Source organism: Haemaphysalis longicornis, unplaced genomic scaffold (assembly GCF_048455015.1).
Source record: "Haemaphysalis longicornis isolate Haplotype H1 unplaced genomic scaffold, Haemaphysalis longicornis Haplotype H1 scaffold_8, whole genome shotgun sequence".
Taxonomy (NCBI): Eukaryota; Metazoa; Arthropoda; class Arachnida; order Ixodida; family Ixodidae; genus Haemaphysalis; species Haemaphysalis longicornis.
In genome coordinates this window covers 106,657,932-106,674,935 of record NW_027526445.1, presented here as the reverse complement: position 1 = coordinate 106,674,935, position 17,004 = coordinate 106,657,932, and the positions used below count along the sequence as shown (strand labels likewise).

The 17,004-nt window shown below is 48.3% G+C and overlaps 1 protein-coding gene across 1 annotated transcript; it reads right to left on the bottom strand.

Moving 5' to 3' along the window:
* Positions 1 to 2,651: 2,651 nt before the first annotated feature.
* Positions 2,652 to 16,700, bottom strand: Rab1 (RAS oncogene family member Rab1). Its single transcript, XM_077680906.1, has 7 exons — positions 16,531 to 16,700; positions 11,511 to 11,583; positions 8,930 to 8,977; positions 7,573 to 7,620; positions 6,806 to 6,901; positions 4,440 to 4,571; positions 2,652 to 3,230 (listed from the first exon to the last, which is right to left on the bottom strand). The coding sequence occupies exons 1-7, from the start codon at positions 16,551 to 16,553 to the stop codon at positions 3,030 to 3,032; spliced, it is 621 nt and encodes a 206-aa protein (XP_077537032.1). The 5' UTR covers positions 16,554 to 16,700; the 3' UTR covers positions 2,652 to 3,029.
* Positions 16,701 to 17,004: the final 304 nt, after the last annotated feature.

Below are 17,004 nucleotides of genomic sequence, written 5' to 3'. Positions count from 1 at the left end.
AGGCCCCACGCATCAAAAGGCAGGCCGTGGCTGGGCCCCATGTTCAGAGAACAATCAGGTTATCCTGCCATCAGCTGACAAGTTGCAACTGCTGACGGAAGCCACCTCGAAAAAACTTTAAATGAAGGATTGCAAATTTCCAAGTGGTATTAAGCAAGTGTTCAGCAAAGTTCAGTTATTCAACCCTAGGTGCTGTGCCAATAAACTTTCCCCAGTTAAAGCAGAGTTCCACATCTGGTGCATTTATTGAACCCTGCCTGAACCTCGAGAGTTTGGTTCATAAGGCTTGGCTTGGTTAGCTACTGTAGGGCCTCAACACATTTGGCCTAGGCCTAAGCAGGAATGCGCCAAGATACCTTGAACAGGACAAGTGGCGAGACTGGGCGCAGTCGTTCGATCAAGCGGCACGCTAAGTAAAAACTTGTGCTTAAGATACAGCAATCTGCTAGTTGCTGCCTTTATTTTACGTACGTGACTACCGCTGTCACTAAGCCCAACAGCGGTACAGAAAAATCAATGCAGTGAAGCAGCCTTTCCCAAAACTGCTCCAGGCCACTAGACGTCCACTTCACGGCTGTGGCGTCAATGCCGACAGCGGGTGACCAGCAAAGAAAGGACACGGAAGCACCCAACAAAGAGATTTCTTTTAATACGCTTTCAAATATACACTAAATCATACACCTCTCACGTTCGACTGGCCAACCACACGCAAGCGTCCTCCTGCGAAGACCATCCTCGCTCCAGGCGGCAGAGGAAGACACAAGGCTCTTCTCAGTCAACCGCGCCGTTACAACTCAACATGAAACGCAAGGGAATCAGGGGTGGGCAGAAGACAGCAGCTCGATAAACAAAACATCCTGCCACTAACGCCACAAGACGGGGGACAAAAAAAAAGGTGCCGCTTCCCCGAATTTGCTTGCCTCTCTCAATGTGGGGCCGTTATACACCTCTGGGTGAGCAATTTAAAGAAAAACTCGGTACAGCAAGTTATCGCCCCGGCCAGCTACTCCACGCTGGGCTCCGCGCCGCATGAGACGAGTCCTCAATTTAGAAAAAAGCGTTTCGGGAAGGTTTAAAAACTGCACACGCCCCTCAGCAGAGAGGGCTCAAAAGCTTACACACAGACAGCCTAGGCCTTTATGTACAAGTGGAGGTCACGTGCCATATACAGCATTATATATATATATATAAATGTAAATCAGTAATACAGGCATTCCGACAAAAAAAAAAACTGCTAACAAAAGACAGCCCTTCGAGGAGACTGGAACTAGCATGACTGCAGCACGCTCAAAAAACGAAGCACCACCCTCCCTACCCCCATCGCAGCGACACCAGAGAAGAGGTGACCGAATGCACACCTACGGTTCACCCGGGTATTTTATTAGTCCGCGGAAAAAATTGCGCGTTGCATACCTGCCTGCAAGCTCCCCTCGAAACTCCGCAACCCCGCAGGGTAGTGTTTTTGGACCTGCCCTTTTCGAAACGGGGCAAACTACTACACGAAGCACACGCACTGTGTTTTGAATGTGGAATGCTAAGACGCGTTAAGGAAAACGAGAAAAAAAAAAAAACCTGTTCCGACAATGCTCTACCCCCCACCCGCCCCCGTAGCTAGCAAAGACCGAACATCTCCAATGCCCCATCCCATTGCGAGCCACCAAACACTGCACCGCATGAAAAAGACTGCAAGTAGACCTTGGAAAACCCCGCTACTCCGACCCAAACCTCACCCCCATGTTCATGCATGATAACGCTCCAAGCCCTGCCAGCAAAGGTGAGAGGCCTTGCCTAGTGTACACTACTCGTCAGCCCTATTTCAACCCCACCCATTGCTCAAGCGAGGAAATGGCATCTCGGAGAAAGGAACAAGCATTCAAAATGGCTTCACAACACTTCAAATGCGCCACAACAGTTACTCAGACAGTAAACTAAAGCAGTGAGGATCGCATGTGGGGCACAAAATGTCTGTGCTTGCCAGAACCAATAAACAAAAAATGAGCCAAGCAAGGCACATACCCAGTGTGATACTTTAGTTACACAGGAAAAAAAGCTGCAGAAACAAGCCCTCAGTGTAACGGACCCCACGAAAGTCCCAGTTCATGGAAAAGTGGGTGGGTAGGTGGGCTTGGAGGCCACGGCTCGGCGCACAGTTCAGTTCTGGCCATAACTTGGCAGGTGTCAATGTACATACGAATGTAAAAAGGAAAAAAAAAAAGTGTCCTCCCCTAAAACAATGACAACTGTTTCGGACCAAGCCGCCGCAGCCACACATTTCACGGCCCTTTCCTGTGCCTTGACACGTTACTCTCGGTGATTAAAAAAAAAAAAAAAAAAAAAAAAAAAAAAAAAAAAAAAAACAGAGCGTGCAGTCTGTCGCAACAATAATGCGGCGACGCCCCGGCAACGCCTTCACACCGAAGCCATTTCTGCAGTGCCCACTCAAAACTCAAGTTCTTGTACAGAGAGACTGCCAGCAGCAGCAGAGGTGGTGACAATGGTTAGGTAGCAGCTCAACAGGGGGTGCACAAGTCTCTCGGGAGGCAGAGGGAGGAAGATGAGGAGAGGTCTCGTTCTAACACAGAACCGAAAAGGAAGGAGGAAGGGAGGGAGGGAGGGAGGGAGGGAGAACGGGCAGTCAAGGTGCATCTCGGGTCTTCATCTTTCACTACACTTTGAAAACGTGGCGGCGGCAGCAGCAGCAGCAGCAGCAAGGGGAGGGCCCAGGAAGGAGGGCTGGCAGCAGTTGCGGCAGGCATGGATAGATGGCGCACTGCCCCTTTCCAACCCAGACTCAAAAACGTCCGCGCCACTACACCGCATGCCCTTGGCAGCCACCATCCGCACACTACCCTGGCCCGTTTCGTGTCGTCAACCCTCTTTGGAGGAGGAAAGAGAGCGGCAGGGACGGGAGAGGAGGAAGAGACTGCGTGCAATAGGGGGACAGGTGTGAAGCTGCTCTCTTTCGCTCCGGGGGTGGTGGTGGTAAGGGTGGGTGGTGGACGGTGTGCAAGGAGTGGGGGCAGAGGGGATTAGCAGCAGCCCGATGCCCGTGGCTGGACCGGCGTGCCTGGGTTGATCTTGCCGTCGGTGCCCCGAAGGTTCGCCTCGGTGGTCGGGGGCCCCATGCGGTTCTTGATCTCGGCCGCCATCGTCATGAAGGCCTGCTCCACGTTGGTGGCGTTCTTGGCGCTCGTCTCCAGGAACGGAATGCCCAGCTGGTCCGCAAACTCCTACAGTGTGGCACGGGAGGGAACAAGTGGCGACAGCACGTCAGAAAAAGCGTGCAACCACGCCAAGCCAGGTGGCGTTACTCATCTATATTTGGAATGCACCTTGTGTAACTTCCAGCGTGCAGACTCGCTAACTAAGTGCTGCAAACTGTACAATCAGCGCTTTGAAGCACACCACCAGGTAACCCAGCCAATCATCCTTGCTTATTAGCGAAACGTTCTAGCCTTAGCCTGGACCCCTTTATCTCTGGAGTTATCTCCGGAGTGCCTGAAGGCTCTGTACTAGTCCCACTGCTTTTCTTAATCTTTATAAATGACCTATTCACAAAATTTCATTGTTCATTCCCCCTTTTGCAGATGACTGTGCCTTGTACTGCCGCATAGAATCTAACAGCGATGTATAACTACTTCAGAATGACCATAATAAAATAGAAAGCTGGCATTTCGAAAGCAAATGAAGCTACACATTACTACGTTAGAACCTATGAAAAATATCTTGAAGACGTTCCAGTACCACCAATTCATATTCTTTAAGCTCTTCAACCCTCTCCTACCCTCAACGGCATCGTGATGAGACTACACAGCACCAGTGGTGCCGGCTCAGTTACATTTCAACAATCCTATTAAATGTGCCAGTGCGTCTCAGGCCAGACAGTTGGCAGCTAAGTGCATTACAACTTACTCAGCCGCAAAGCTTGACGTCTTTTATAGGGATGCACACATTTGTCACATGGTAGCTTTGGCCTATAGCTTTCTGCCTGGAGTTCTCAGTCTCGAAGTCTATCTGTTTAACACAGAAGGCTTTTGTCTCCCCCTGAATCTTATAACAACAACCTTTAGGATGAACACAGCAAGAGCCTCATAAACACCTAGGAGTAACTTGGACAGTCCAGCTCCAGGGCATACCACACACTACTTTCGTTGAACAGTACCTCCTTCCAGTACACAAAGCTGAGCTGCACAATAAAGCACATGTAATCGTACTCGTAGGCGATGGTCGAACACACCCAGTGCATTTGTGGCATATGCCTAGCACACTGCCGGCCCCCCAACACCAGTCTCAGACCCTCTGAGCACAAGCACCTTAACTCCGTGGCAAAGCCTACTTTAAATACAACCTACAACCAAACACCCACGATCGCTGAAAGACCGTCAAATGCTCGCAATGGCACCCCAGCGGGAGGGAGGCGGTACGAAGAGAGTACTTGCCTTTGCCGTTGTGTAGTCGACGACCTTCTTTGTCGTCAGGTCGCTCTTGTTGCCCACCAAGAGCTTGTTGACGTTCTCGCAGGCGTAGCGGTCAATCTCCTGCAGCCACTGCTTCACGTTGTTGAAGGACTCCTGCACCGGGCCAAAAGAAGCGGAGAAGCAAGCACAGTGAGGCCACCATGCCTCGGATGCACACTCGATTTGCAAGCTGCTGCGCGTTGCCCTACAGCAATGTCGCAAATGTTGCTGCCACCACTTCCCCCACCTGCTCCTACCGCTTTATATTTAACCATTACCCCACAAGTGGTTCTGCAATAGTAACAGCATGGTACACATTACAGGCTTGCTTGCGTGCAGGGTTTAACATGCTGACGCAACGCAGGCGATAAGGCGCACCATAGTGGCGGGCTCCGGATTAATTTTGACCACCTGGGAATCTCTATTGTGTGTCGAAACCTCGTACACGCAGAGTACAGGGTCTCCAGGCACTTGTCTAAGATTCAGTAAGCACACCACATATTGAAACTTCCACACAAACAGGCAAGCTGCACTAGAACGCAAGGGAATCCCAAGGAGCCTCGTTTACAGAATGAGTCACTAATTGTGCCCCCAGCCACCAGCTAGGAAAAGAACTCTGCTGTAATGTAGCCAGTAGCATGAGAACTATTGAATACAGCATTACGTACGGTGCCACAAGAGCGCTTTAGGACCTTGCCCTATGTTCACTATTCGTGCCTCAAACAACACAAGGGAGAAATGCCAATGAATGACCGCCGAACTGCGCTGCTTGCACAAGAACTTCAAAGGAAAGCTTCCCCCCAAACAGACAGCTGTGTAATGCTGCAGCCTAGACCATGTCAATGGTGATCATTTTTTCCCTACACTTCTCTCTCTTTTAACTGACGCAACTGTTAACAGAAATGTCAGAGCCCGTTTTCAAGTGTGCATCCATACCCAGCCTTTCAACACTTCCTACAACATCAGGAAACCGTCCAAAATGGCACTTTTACTCCACCGACATCTGTGCACATCTAGAGCTTGTTGCTGTAGGTTCAGGGCCGTCAGACTCAAAAAGACACGAGACAGCCCTGGCAGCAAAGTCATGTTAGTAGCACTGATATGGTCCATTTCCCAGAGATGCCTCCCTGAAATCACGACTGTGAAATGTCGCTTGGAAGCACTTTTTGCAACAAAGTTATTGCCGAAGTTTCGGGAGGCCGAGTGGTGTTACAAGCTTCAGCCGTTCAAGCCTCAGTAATCTCTGCCCCTTCTGTCTAACTTCCACACTAGCCAAGAAAAACTGACAAGCTTGTGCACAGCGAAAAATAAACTCAAAACCATTCCAGTGGTGGGGCCTCGTCCCCTTTCGCCCCTCCACCTCTCCCACCCCTCGCCTCTGGTCAGTTTCACACATAAATGCAGTGGATGGGAATAGATAGGCACCCACTGAAGTTGGCCTTAGATGCTTTAGAGCTGCTCACACGCAAAAAAAGTGATTTACAATAGGCAGCACAAAACTTCATGCCAAGGCATGATTAACCACTGGAATGAATAAAAAAAAGCGCATCTCTTGGCAAGCCAGCCAGTGCACTGGACTCTGATTTGGAACATTACTCTGCCTAATTCTGTACTGGTGTTGCTGCAGCCCAATGTGCCGTAACACCCACTTTCTTCTCTCCTTGGATTAAAGAGTTAAAAGTTTGGCCCGTGGCTCTTTGTCGTACGAACGGAGGCAACTACTCTCATTCTGCAGGCCACTAGCAACCAGCGTGCAGCCACTTTTTCAACAATGCTAAAGCCAGGCACGGACCTTGCTGCTAAGCCAACATTTGTGCACTGCCAGGAAATGAAACCCAGAAAAACCTTGCCATTTCTGCCTGAAGAAAGCTGAGAGGAGCACCAAAGCTTTCGGACATCAAAAGGTCGTCAAAAACTTCGTTGGAAGTGTGTCCAACCAACCGCCGAACCTTCAAAGACCCAAACTGCAGACAAAGAACAAACCCATGCGATGATTTTTCCCGCACCAGGTAAACGCATCTACGCCCCATCCAAATGAATACTGATATGTGGTTTCTGAGACAAGGGTATGCTATTGTACTCCTTCATGATTGATGCGTGTACTGTCTTATCTAGAATCATTCCTTTGTTTTGGGGACTTTCAAGAAACCATTTCGATACAATGGAAGCCCAATTCCACACACAGGGGTGTGTTCAGATACCTCATGAGAGCTTTCTGGTTGGACAACTGATCTATGGGGAAATGTATTAGTTTGACAGGACACCATCGGTCTTAGTATGAAACTTTTGTGCTAAAGAGACAAAAAATGGCCCCCCGCAGTACAGTGCTGCTGCCTCCACCCACCCACCTGGTCTGTGACGTCGTAGGCTACGATGATGCCGTGCGCTCCCCGGTAGTAGCTGGATGTGATGGTGCGGAAGCGCTCCTGCCCTGCTGTGTCCCACTGGAAGACCAAGGGAACATGACAGTTGGCTCCCGCCCACATTGGAAGACTGCTTAGGCAGGCAGGCATCGGAACTCAGTTGGCTCGACCACAATGCGCCAAGTTAAAATGCAGGCGTGCATGTGACATCCTATCACATGGCCTCCTCCTCCCTGGCCAGTGAGAAGTTAAAGAAGTACTAAATCTAATGCAATGTGTAAAGAAACTATAAAATGCAGAAGTGAATCAAAAGTGGAGGGTTGTGGATGAAACGCCATCTTTGAAGAGAAGGCACACATCAAGGCCAACATGTACAGACCACGCTAAAAAGCAGAGCTTTCCCCAGAATGTTGCCCCAAAGTGGTGGCTGGCAAAAACTGCCCCTTTCTAAGTCCTTTCACAAGGCTAACGAGGACAGAAACACCCACTTTACTCCTTGACATTATTTTTTCAGGGCAGCTCCACTGCTGTCTTTACTGCCATCCAAACAACAATGGCTACATTACCTTTTACCAGCCATTTCGCATTCAAAGCTCTTTAGGTTCGCTCACGTGCAAAGCAGCTCTGTTCACGCAGAGTAAATCTTTCATGCACTGCACTAGAAGGTCATGCGAATTCGCTTTTACGCTTGGCTTGTACAGACAGTATGCGTCATGCAAGTATTACAAAGGATGCAAGATGTAGGGACTCACGATCTGTAACTTGATGGTCTTTCCTTCTAGCTCTATTGTCCTTATTTTCTGCAAGAGAACAAGGCATGAGTGAGGAAGACACGAGTGAGGAAATGGTAAAAAAAGCTAGCAGGAAAAAAAAAAAAAAAAAAAAAAACCCCTGGGGTAACTGCAAATGTCAATGCCAAAACCTCTTTTTCAGCCTCAAAAAAAATTTATAAATAAGCAACAAGTGTACAGCAATCATTAAAAAGCAGTTTCAACAACCAAACACCCACAGCTGCAAATAAACGCTGCATTTGGCCAATAACCAGCATGTATCTGTGTGGGCAAAAACTATGGGAGATAAAGCAACTTAATGCCTTGCTTATTAGGCCAGAAGTAACAAACTGAAGGGCCACACACTAATCGTCAGTTAGCGAAATAATTAAAGAGAAACAAAAGTCCTTCACTAGAATTTTTCGGCAACAACACACAAGGCCATTTTGTTTTTGCTTCAAGCCTGTTGCACCGCTACAGATTCCAGCCATCCCCTTGTTGCACCAGCTGGCATTGCAGGCGCCAAGACCTTGTCGTCAGACAGCCAAAGGAACGGTTGATAGGAAGAGCATCACTGGCAATCATTCCTTACATTCAGGAGTCATCACAGACAAAGGCCTTGCCCACCCACCTCAGACATGATTAATGCCAAAAATGACACTTCAGCATTGCTGCACACCAAGTGCATTAACTGCACGCTGCACAAAGTGCACGAACTGCGCACCAAGTGCACACCTGTGGCAAACGTAAAGGTCATGTGGTAAACCGTTCTCTAAAAACCTCTTTCAGAGCGATTGGACTTTCACCACCCCAACACATGTGCTCCTACTTCTGTTCACAATATGGGGCAGTTCACGGTAAGCGACGGATTACAATACGGCTCAATGCTACTCTTTACCTAACGCACCAGGTCAGTTGAACAAAAGCCTCACTCCTGAATTATTTCCAGCCACTACTCTGTTCTCAGTTGGCAGACCTCGCTCTACCTTTCATCCCGACTTCCGATACAGTGAACTAATGACGACACCATTCCACCCACACTCCAAGAGGAGAAGTTCACACCTGAATTATAGCTACCATCTTTTTTTTACCAAAGCTTGAAAACAAGTTCTTCCGACGAGGCACAGTGGCAGTTTGCAGCTTCAGATACGATCAGGTTTAAATACCGCTGCGTGAGGACCCTTTGACAACATTGTTGGGTCCCTGTGCATACAATGTATGTACCTTTCCTTTGATTTAATGATTTAAATGAACACCACTCCAAGCTAAGTCAAAAGAGGGCCAGCAGTAGAGCTACACAAACCAAGGGGTAACGTAGCCAGATTGCAAAGGTACTCACAAAGTCTACACCAATTGTGCTGATGTAGCTTTCCGTGTAGGTGTCATCCTGCAGGGAACAGAGAGAGGCAGAGGGGAGAAATAAGACCGTGCACAAAAACAACACTGCCCAACAACGGTGCAGATGAAAAAAGGAGGGGTGCCACTCAGACATCCAAGGAAGAAAAAGGCCATCACAGGCATTCAAGGAGACAAACGCTGTCGTCACGCATGGCACAGCTTGGCTTCCACACCTAGAGAGCACTGGACCAATCTTTAACCACGCGGACAAAATACGACTTCGTTCAGTTCGAAAGAACGAGCCTTCCGTAGACTCCATTCCAGCAACAAAGGAGTTTCATGTTTTTTTTTAACCGAAAGAACGCTAGGCATAGTGAAAATTTTGAATTTAGTGCTACAGTGACATACTATGGGCAGGAGTATGAGCCAGCACAAAAAAAAAAAAAAAAAAAAAAAACTTCTCTATGCTGTAACCGCATGTCCGCGTTCAAGTGATACTAAGGCTAAGGTTGGCGGCCGCACAAATAAGATTTCACAATTTTACAGTGAAATTGCTAGAACATCTACACTGCTTTATGTTTCCTCTAATGTCCCAATTATTCGTTCGAAGTTTGTGATAAAATTGGTACCACTGTTATTGGGGAAAGAGCAGTTATGAATCAGACCTCTATTTTGTCTTCATGGCCCTTTTAAGCAGCCGTGCTGCTAAGATGCTCCCACCCAGATGGAGCCCACAATATACTTTTACAAAAACCCTTCACTTGTGTGGAGGAATGAATACTAACGAAAAAAAAAAAAAAAAAAAAAAAAACCGCTAGACTTCAATGACAACGTCGTCAATGCTGATGTTAACAGCGAAACTATTCGCTAATCACAAGGCTAAGCTCCACAGGACTTCTCGAAGCCTGCAGATCGATTCCAATTTGTGCCAATTCGTTGTTGCCGTGTTCCACTGCTCCCGCCATCTACTGGAACATTTTTAATTAAAAAAGGAGGATGCAAATACCACTTATGTTTAGATGTCGTTCCTCAAATATGCCTAATGTACACCATTTGCTTAAAAATGTCTACATGTATAAGCACTGCCACCAGATTAAGTTGTAGTTACCAAAAAAAGCCTTGCTCATAATAGTGTCTCGTTAAACAATACTTTTGTCTTGCTGCGTGTGTGCTTGATGCTTGCTCTCCCCCATGCTAGGCAATGCCCTCTCCACATCACTGCAACCGTGTCACCACACTTCGTCCCATGAAAGCCTCGACCAAGAACAGCCTCGCTCTTAAAACAGGGTTCACTTCTCGTCACAGCCTTGTTGCGAGGCCCTTTTCACAGCGCCAATGAGATGAAAATTAACACAAGCCTCATCCCCATCGCTGAGCAATGCTGCCCGCTAAGCCAGCTTGTAGGGAGAAATTCTGGCTTTTGACACTGCCCAAGAGAGAAGAATACGGAGCGACAGAATAAGACGAGGGTCGGCCCACCTCACAACCAGAATAACAACTGCCGATACACGTAGGTGAAGGGAGTAGTACGCCAATTAAAAGGCTCCCCACCGAAACAGGGACAAATGCAGAGACTGGTCTACGATTACAAATGATAAAAGTTCTGCTCGCACTGGGCCCTGTAGCCGTGGGGAGCTTGAGACAAATTCACACTGTCAAGGCCCAGCAATGAATGAATCCAATTTGAAAGTACATGGAACAGTGAAACTCCATGAAAAAGCACAACTGTAGACCGGAAAAACTTTAGCGCTAAGGCCCTATTGACCTACCTTGGCGAATTTCAGGAATTTAGAAACCGCCCCGTGAAGCAACCCACATTTTATGTTTACAAGGCGTGTGCGTAGGGTGTGATACACAGCACAAGGGGATGGTGCGGGCATGTTATGCAATGGCCCAACGTTAGGCCTAAAGTCACTTTTAACTTCTGTAATCGCCAACCGCTAATGCAGCTCAACATACGAGTATGGCGTTGCTCGGCATGCTGTAGGGCTCGCTATTTAAGGTTCCGTGCCTAAGCATTGGACATGAGGCCCAATGTCACTCGGGTCTGACGTCAGTATGCAGGCAAGTCAGTATGCAGAAAAAAAGTACTCGATGTTTTAGCCCAAGCTCCAACACACACAATTTTAGCAAAGGGATACATTCCCAGAAAAATCTCAAAGTGCTGTTCCCCATGCACTATACTCGCCAATGTTACTTTCGGCAATGGCAACACAAGTATTCAATGCTAAATTTACCGCATTTTCGCTACATTTAACAACTGAAACCTGCCTGAGAAAGCGATATATTAAAGACAAAATGGGAGGAACTTAATTTTGACAGCCGACACAGTCTCAAACACACACCAGGGCAGTGGTCTCGTGCTGTTTGCTCTGCTGCTGCCCATCACAGATGAACTGAGGCTTTAGGGTACCACTAAATAATCAGCAAGTCACATAGGCACAATGCAGCCTACATTTCCCACTGGTTCACTTCAGTGTTCCTCTAGTTGACTGCGGTCAGACCCCAAACGAACAACACTTGTCCTGGCTTCCGTTACGCGAAGTGAGGGGAAGGTGTTTGTGGAGGAAAGAAGCACTCACCGCAAACCTGAGCAGCAGACAGGACTTGCCCACTCCGGAATCGCCAATGAGGAGAAGCTTAAATAAATAGTCGCTGCGGGGAGGAGAAGAGGGAGAAGAACAAACACAGCAGCGGTCAGGGCATGTGGAAATAACAAGAGGTCACAGTAGTATGATAATTTCATCACAACCCAATGCTGATTGAAAAATCCCAAAACAGGGGGGGACACTTGTCAGTACCAAACAGTACCTCCCGCAAAACCCCTGCTATATTCAACTCCACATTTGCACCCCTTTGCCACAGTGTGTGCTTTCAGCTTTAGAGATCTGTTGCAAACCTTCAAAACAAAATAGCTTGCCACGTACATCAAGCCCATGTCCATCGATCCCCCACCACTGCATCTCTAAATGTTGCTGGAACTAGGAACAGACCTGAAGGCTGATTAACGGACTGCTTGCAGTTTGTTCAAACGCTGTCACTGTCACCACGGGTCAGCTTAGTGTTTTTAACAGGTTCAGTGAAATTCTAAATGCTGGGAAAATGGTTCTTGCCCAGAATAGCTTCAACATGAGGCACATTAACTCCCCAACAATGCCATTAACTATACACCATTGCCACACTAAAACCATCTTTGAGGTGCCACAAATTTCCCGAGGTGACAGCAGTATGCGACGACAATTTTTTGTTTACGCCACCAACCCTCAAATATCCAAGAAAGAAGATATCACGGTACGTCAAATTCAAACGAGTTTCCATGATTGGCCGAGCTCTACAAAAAAAAGCCAACTTCCTAAAGCCCCCTTTAAATTAATTTCCTTCAATGGATCATGGAGTTTCTCAACTAGCAACTCCACTAAAACGGAACAGCCACTAGCCCTGTAACAAAGGCATTGATAAACGGAAAGCCATATCCCCCCAAATTTTTCTATCACCGGCTGAATAAGTAGAACAACGCACATGAGGCTTTATACATACACTTCAAGCAAACAAAACGGATGCCACGAACAGGGTGCAGGCAAAAGCCATGAAAAACAGGGTCAAGTTGGTGTTGGAAACGTGCCTTCACTCGAGTGGGTTAGAAGACTGACATCGCAAATGAACTGCACGAACGAAATCAAAGCATTCTGACCTAAGTAGGTGATGTTTTAAGACAGCCCCAATAGCCTGTCAAGCACGAGTGACAGAAATACAAGGGATAAATCTGGCAGGTGCAAGCAGTGCCAGCTGTACTGCTGCCCAGCCGTTATCACAACACCTCCACGTGCCTCCCGCACAGTGCCTGGCTCGGCAAGATGAGTGCGGCTAGACTTATTTCTGTATACAAAACCAATTTCCTAATCACTACTGTTATTTTCCCCTTTCCAATTCATGTGTTCCAACCTACTCATCACCGCCAAAATTTACTTCCTAGGGATAAATAGAGACTAAACCCACTTTTGCATCCCCCTCCCTAGTCACCTGTTAAGCAACACAACTTCCTTCATGCTGCCAAAATAAAGCTGACTAAAAAAGCGATTGTGCACCTCGCAAAGCAACTATGCTTCGGTTCTGACATGTTGACTGGCAAGCCCATTTGGAACAGTACTGACATGATGCGACATTTCTCTCTTGTCGTAAAAGGCATTCATGCAAATCCTGGTTAGGCAAAACCACTTGAAATAGTTACGTTTAATTATGACTCGATTAATTGTGGGGTTTAGCACGCCGACGCTACACAGGCAATGAGGCGCGCCGCAGTGGAGGGTTCCCCCGGGATTTGAGCACCTGGGGATCTTTATCGTGTGCCGAAATCTCGAACACATGGGCGTTCTTGCTTTTCGCCTCCGCCAGAAAAGAAGCCGCGGCGGCCAGAAATCGAACAAATGGTTAACATTTATTGCTTGCCTACCGTAGGGTTATTGCTGATCACCATAATGTGCAGCCAAATTTGCAGTCAGAACCAAAATCAAGCAAGGATTTCAACAAATTCGGTCAAACTTTTCTTTTCAGGACAGATTCAACACAAGATTTCAGACAAATGGATAACCCAACAGAGGCTGGATGACAAATGTAGACTACACAACGAAGTGACTTCTTTTAACGCGATTTTGAGAATCAGCTGACAAAAAAAAGGTGCGCTCTGCAGCAACGGCCGGTTGCTTTCAGAGCACGTGGAAAAAAGAATGAGGCATACTGTGTAGCAAGGAAGGGAAAGCGGTTTACATGGGGTAGCAATAATGTCTATTGCTGTGGGCTATCTTGCTGGCTGCTCTCCACAGCCTGCCAATAGCACAGTGCAATACAGCTGCCTTATCTCCACACCCCAAAAAGAAGTTCAGTGTACCATGACCACACAATGTTATCACCCAGCTTCACATTCAAAAATGAGGCAAGGTCTGTTTCTGCGAACATTGATAACAGAGGTACAACGTGACCTAAAATATGTGTAACCTATGGACCCACACATTGCTTGGCTGGTTTAGGTTTGTACTTGCCCCCATTTCTGTGCCATTCAACAAAAGTCGACAACAATCGGAGAGGCCTCCTGCGATACATCACTCCAACGTTGCCGCAACTCCCGCTAGCCAATAAGATCAGACTACACAACAAAAGTATGCCATAACGGAGCCAACAGGTGTTCCCAAATGCTTGCAAGTGTACTCGAATTCAGCCGCTGGGTTTTTGGAAACAGAAGGTTTCGAGTTCGCGGTGGTATCGACACAGATTCGATTCAGTCGCTTTTTCGGAGCGACCGAGCACTTCAACGTCGCTGGGCGTTTTGCCCGCCACCCCGATATACGTACTAAAAGGGTTACCACCTCGCTCGCTAGCAACGCCCCGTTTCGTTCGACCGCATTTCTTTATTTTCCTTATCAAGCGAGGCTGGCGTGCGCTGCGAAGTCGAGAGATAAATGCGCTTACGAAACCCGACCGAGCGCGGCGCCCGAGAACGTCACCCACCGCACGCCCGTCATTCTACGAGCCTGCCGCAGCCAGCTCACCAACGCCGACAGCCGCCGCTACAAGCAATCGCGAACACCGCCCGCGTCCTTTTATTCGTTACACCATTTACTTTTTGTTTTTGCCAGGTGTAAAGGGTGACGCGACAGTCGGTGGGAAAAAGCCAGAACTAGAAAAAAAGGAAAGAACTACAAGGAAAATCGTTCGCGCTGCGTTCACACAACGCTACGCAATCCCGTCGCGTTAGCAAATGCCATGCGGCAACAACCTGCTACCGACGGCATGCAAAGGCAGCTGATACTTCGAAGGGAAAGAAATTTGCGCAAAAAAAAAAAAAAAAATCGACGTACCGCGTATTCAGAGCTGATTTCAAGCAGCTTAACGCGGTAAGCAAACTTCGCTAAACGATACAGCACGGCCCGCACGCAACAACATTGAGGCTACGGCTTTGTCTCGTTTACAATTAAAGCGCAATCCAGCTATGACTCCGCGGCTTTAACAGCTGACAGCTCGGTACCTTGAACCCGTGACGGGACTGCGCCACTGAGGTAAGGGTGTTGCAACGAACAGAAGGAAATTTGCGCAGAAAAACCGACGTCGCACGTATCCCGAGTTGATTTTAAAAAGCTTTCATAACACGGTAAGCAAACGTCGCTAAATAGACAACTCGAACCGCACGCAAGAACCAAATGGCGGCTACGGCTTTGTCTCGTTCGCAATTAAAGCGCAATTCAGCTATGACCTCACGGCCCACCTGACAGCTCGGTACCTTGAACCCGTGACGGGACTGCGTCACTGACGTAAGGGTGTTGCAACGAGCAGTCGCGTAGTTCGCACCTTCAGCAACAGATGCAACGAGCGATTTTTAATCACGCGCTACAAGTCAACAACAGATCGCCTGCGCAGGGAATACTGTGTGCAGACGACTCGGAGCAGCAGACGATAAAACCTGATCGGTTGAGTTGAACACCAGCGTGACCTTGGCATGGTCACGCGTAGCGCAGATTGGCGAGGCCAATGTACCCACTAGCACCAGCAAGAGCGGATTGACGAGCTGTCACGCATTTATTTCGCTCGTCCGGTTTTTTCGGGAACAACCCGCTGTTAGATGTCGGGCAACTAAAAATGGCATTGCATCTGTCACTGAATGACAACCATACGTATTACGCTAAACTAGGGCAAAAAGTTTACCAAAAACCTGCTTGAACACGTTTAACAATAATACCACGTTACACGGCCTAGCAAAACCGCAGCCAGCGTGAAACAACGCAGACGTTCAAAGCAGAGCATAAAGACACATTTGGCCGCAAAGGAAACGGTCGGCTGCCGATTAGCGCAGCCATTAGGAGGGGGTCCAAGCAAGGTGGAACAAAACACCACCCCGTTGGTTAGGCCTACAGGGAAAAACAGCTGTCTTCAACGAGAGGTGACCACCCAACACGACACAAAGAAATGCGCCAGCAGGCAACCGCAAGGGCCACAATTCCTTCCGGCCGAAACGGTGTCGGTAATCAGCACCTCGTAGGGCCAAAATAGACTCGCAACGCAACAGCTAACTTCCTAAACGTCGCAGTAAGGCGTTGACTGGCACCTCCACGCATGGCCCGTCGCAACAAGTAACGTTATCGGTTCGACCCAACGCCCGCTCACACCCGCCCCAAAATCCGATTTTTTTCTCCTGACGCTCACCGAGGACCGATTTTTTAATCCAGCGCACAAACAGCCGAGAACATGAGTCATCTGCCCCGTAAAGCGACAGCAAGCTTGCAGCAGGCGGCTAATCTGAACCCGTGACGGACTCGCCTCAAATCAATGGAAACATTTCAGGACTCGCTCATAGCGGAGTACAACGCAGCACTCCGCCGAAGCTCAACGTATCGCTCAACGTATCGCCGCCGTTGCCTAAACAGCTTCAAGCAGGCTTCCGCATTGGCCGACTAGGGTCTACGTGGAGGCGTCACGACGGCATCGAAGCCGCTTTTCTCTTGCGTCGACCAGCTAAGAGCACACACGTAGCTGTTACGGTAGGCTTAGCCGGCGACACCCCCGGACACAAGTGCCAACAAACGGCCCGAAAACACGAAGCTGCGGTCTACTCACTACTCTGGATTCATCGTAGTCATTCTGTGGCTGTCGGGCGGTGTGTCGGTGACAGGACTTGGGCTCGCTGGACGTGTGTTACGGCGTTTTCAATCAGATCTGACGATTCCGGAAGTTCTCAATATGGCTGCCTCCACCCTCTATCCCAGCGGAATCTTCGGCCCGTGGAGTCAACGAATGACGTAACCGCACGCGACGTGGCCAAATAGTGGCGCCACCCAGGAGCGGCAAGACGATGCGCAACAAGTAAATGGAGTGAACCAACAGCAACATTCATTACCTTGGCACAAATTTCGGCATTATTTTAAGCAATAGTCTTTATTTTAGTTTTTATTAAAGTTGTTTTGGCAAGCGAAAGTGCATCAGACGTAATGTCAACGTTTTCTGCTTTCAGTTCCGCCCACTGAGTGGCGCTTGCCATCTGCACTATAGTGTTCTGTGCTGACAGTAGATGCCGCCAAAACCCTACAAACG

Bases quoted from the DNA above. Each gene is read 5' to 3' on its own strand.
- Rab1 (XM_077680906.1), bottom strand. From the start codon at position 16,553: ATGACTACGATGAATCCAGAGTA. The intron at 7,621-8,929 runs GTGAGTACCTTT...GTTCTCTTGCAG, and splicing joins GCACAATTGGTGTAGACTTT to AAAATAAGGACAATAGAGCT. The intron at 4,572-6,805 runs GTGGGTGGGTGG...GGCCCGGTGCAG, and splicing joins CCTACGACGTCACAGACCAG to GAGTCCTTCAACAACGTGAA.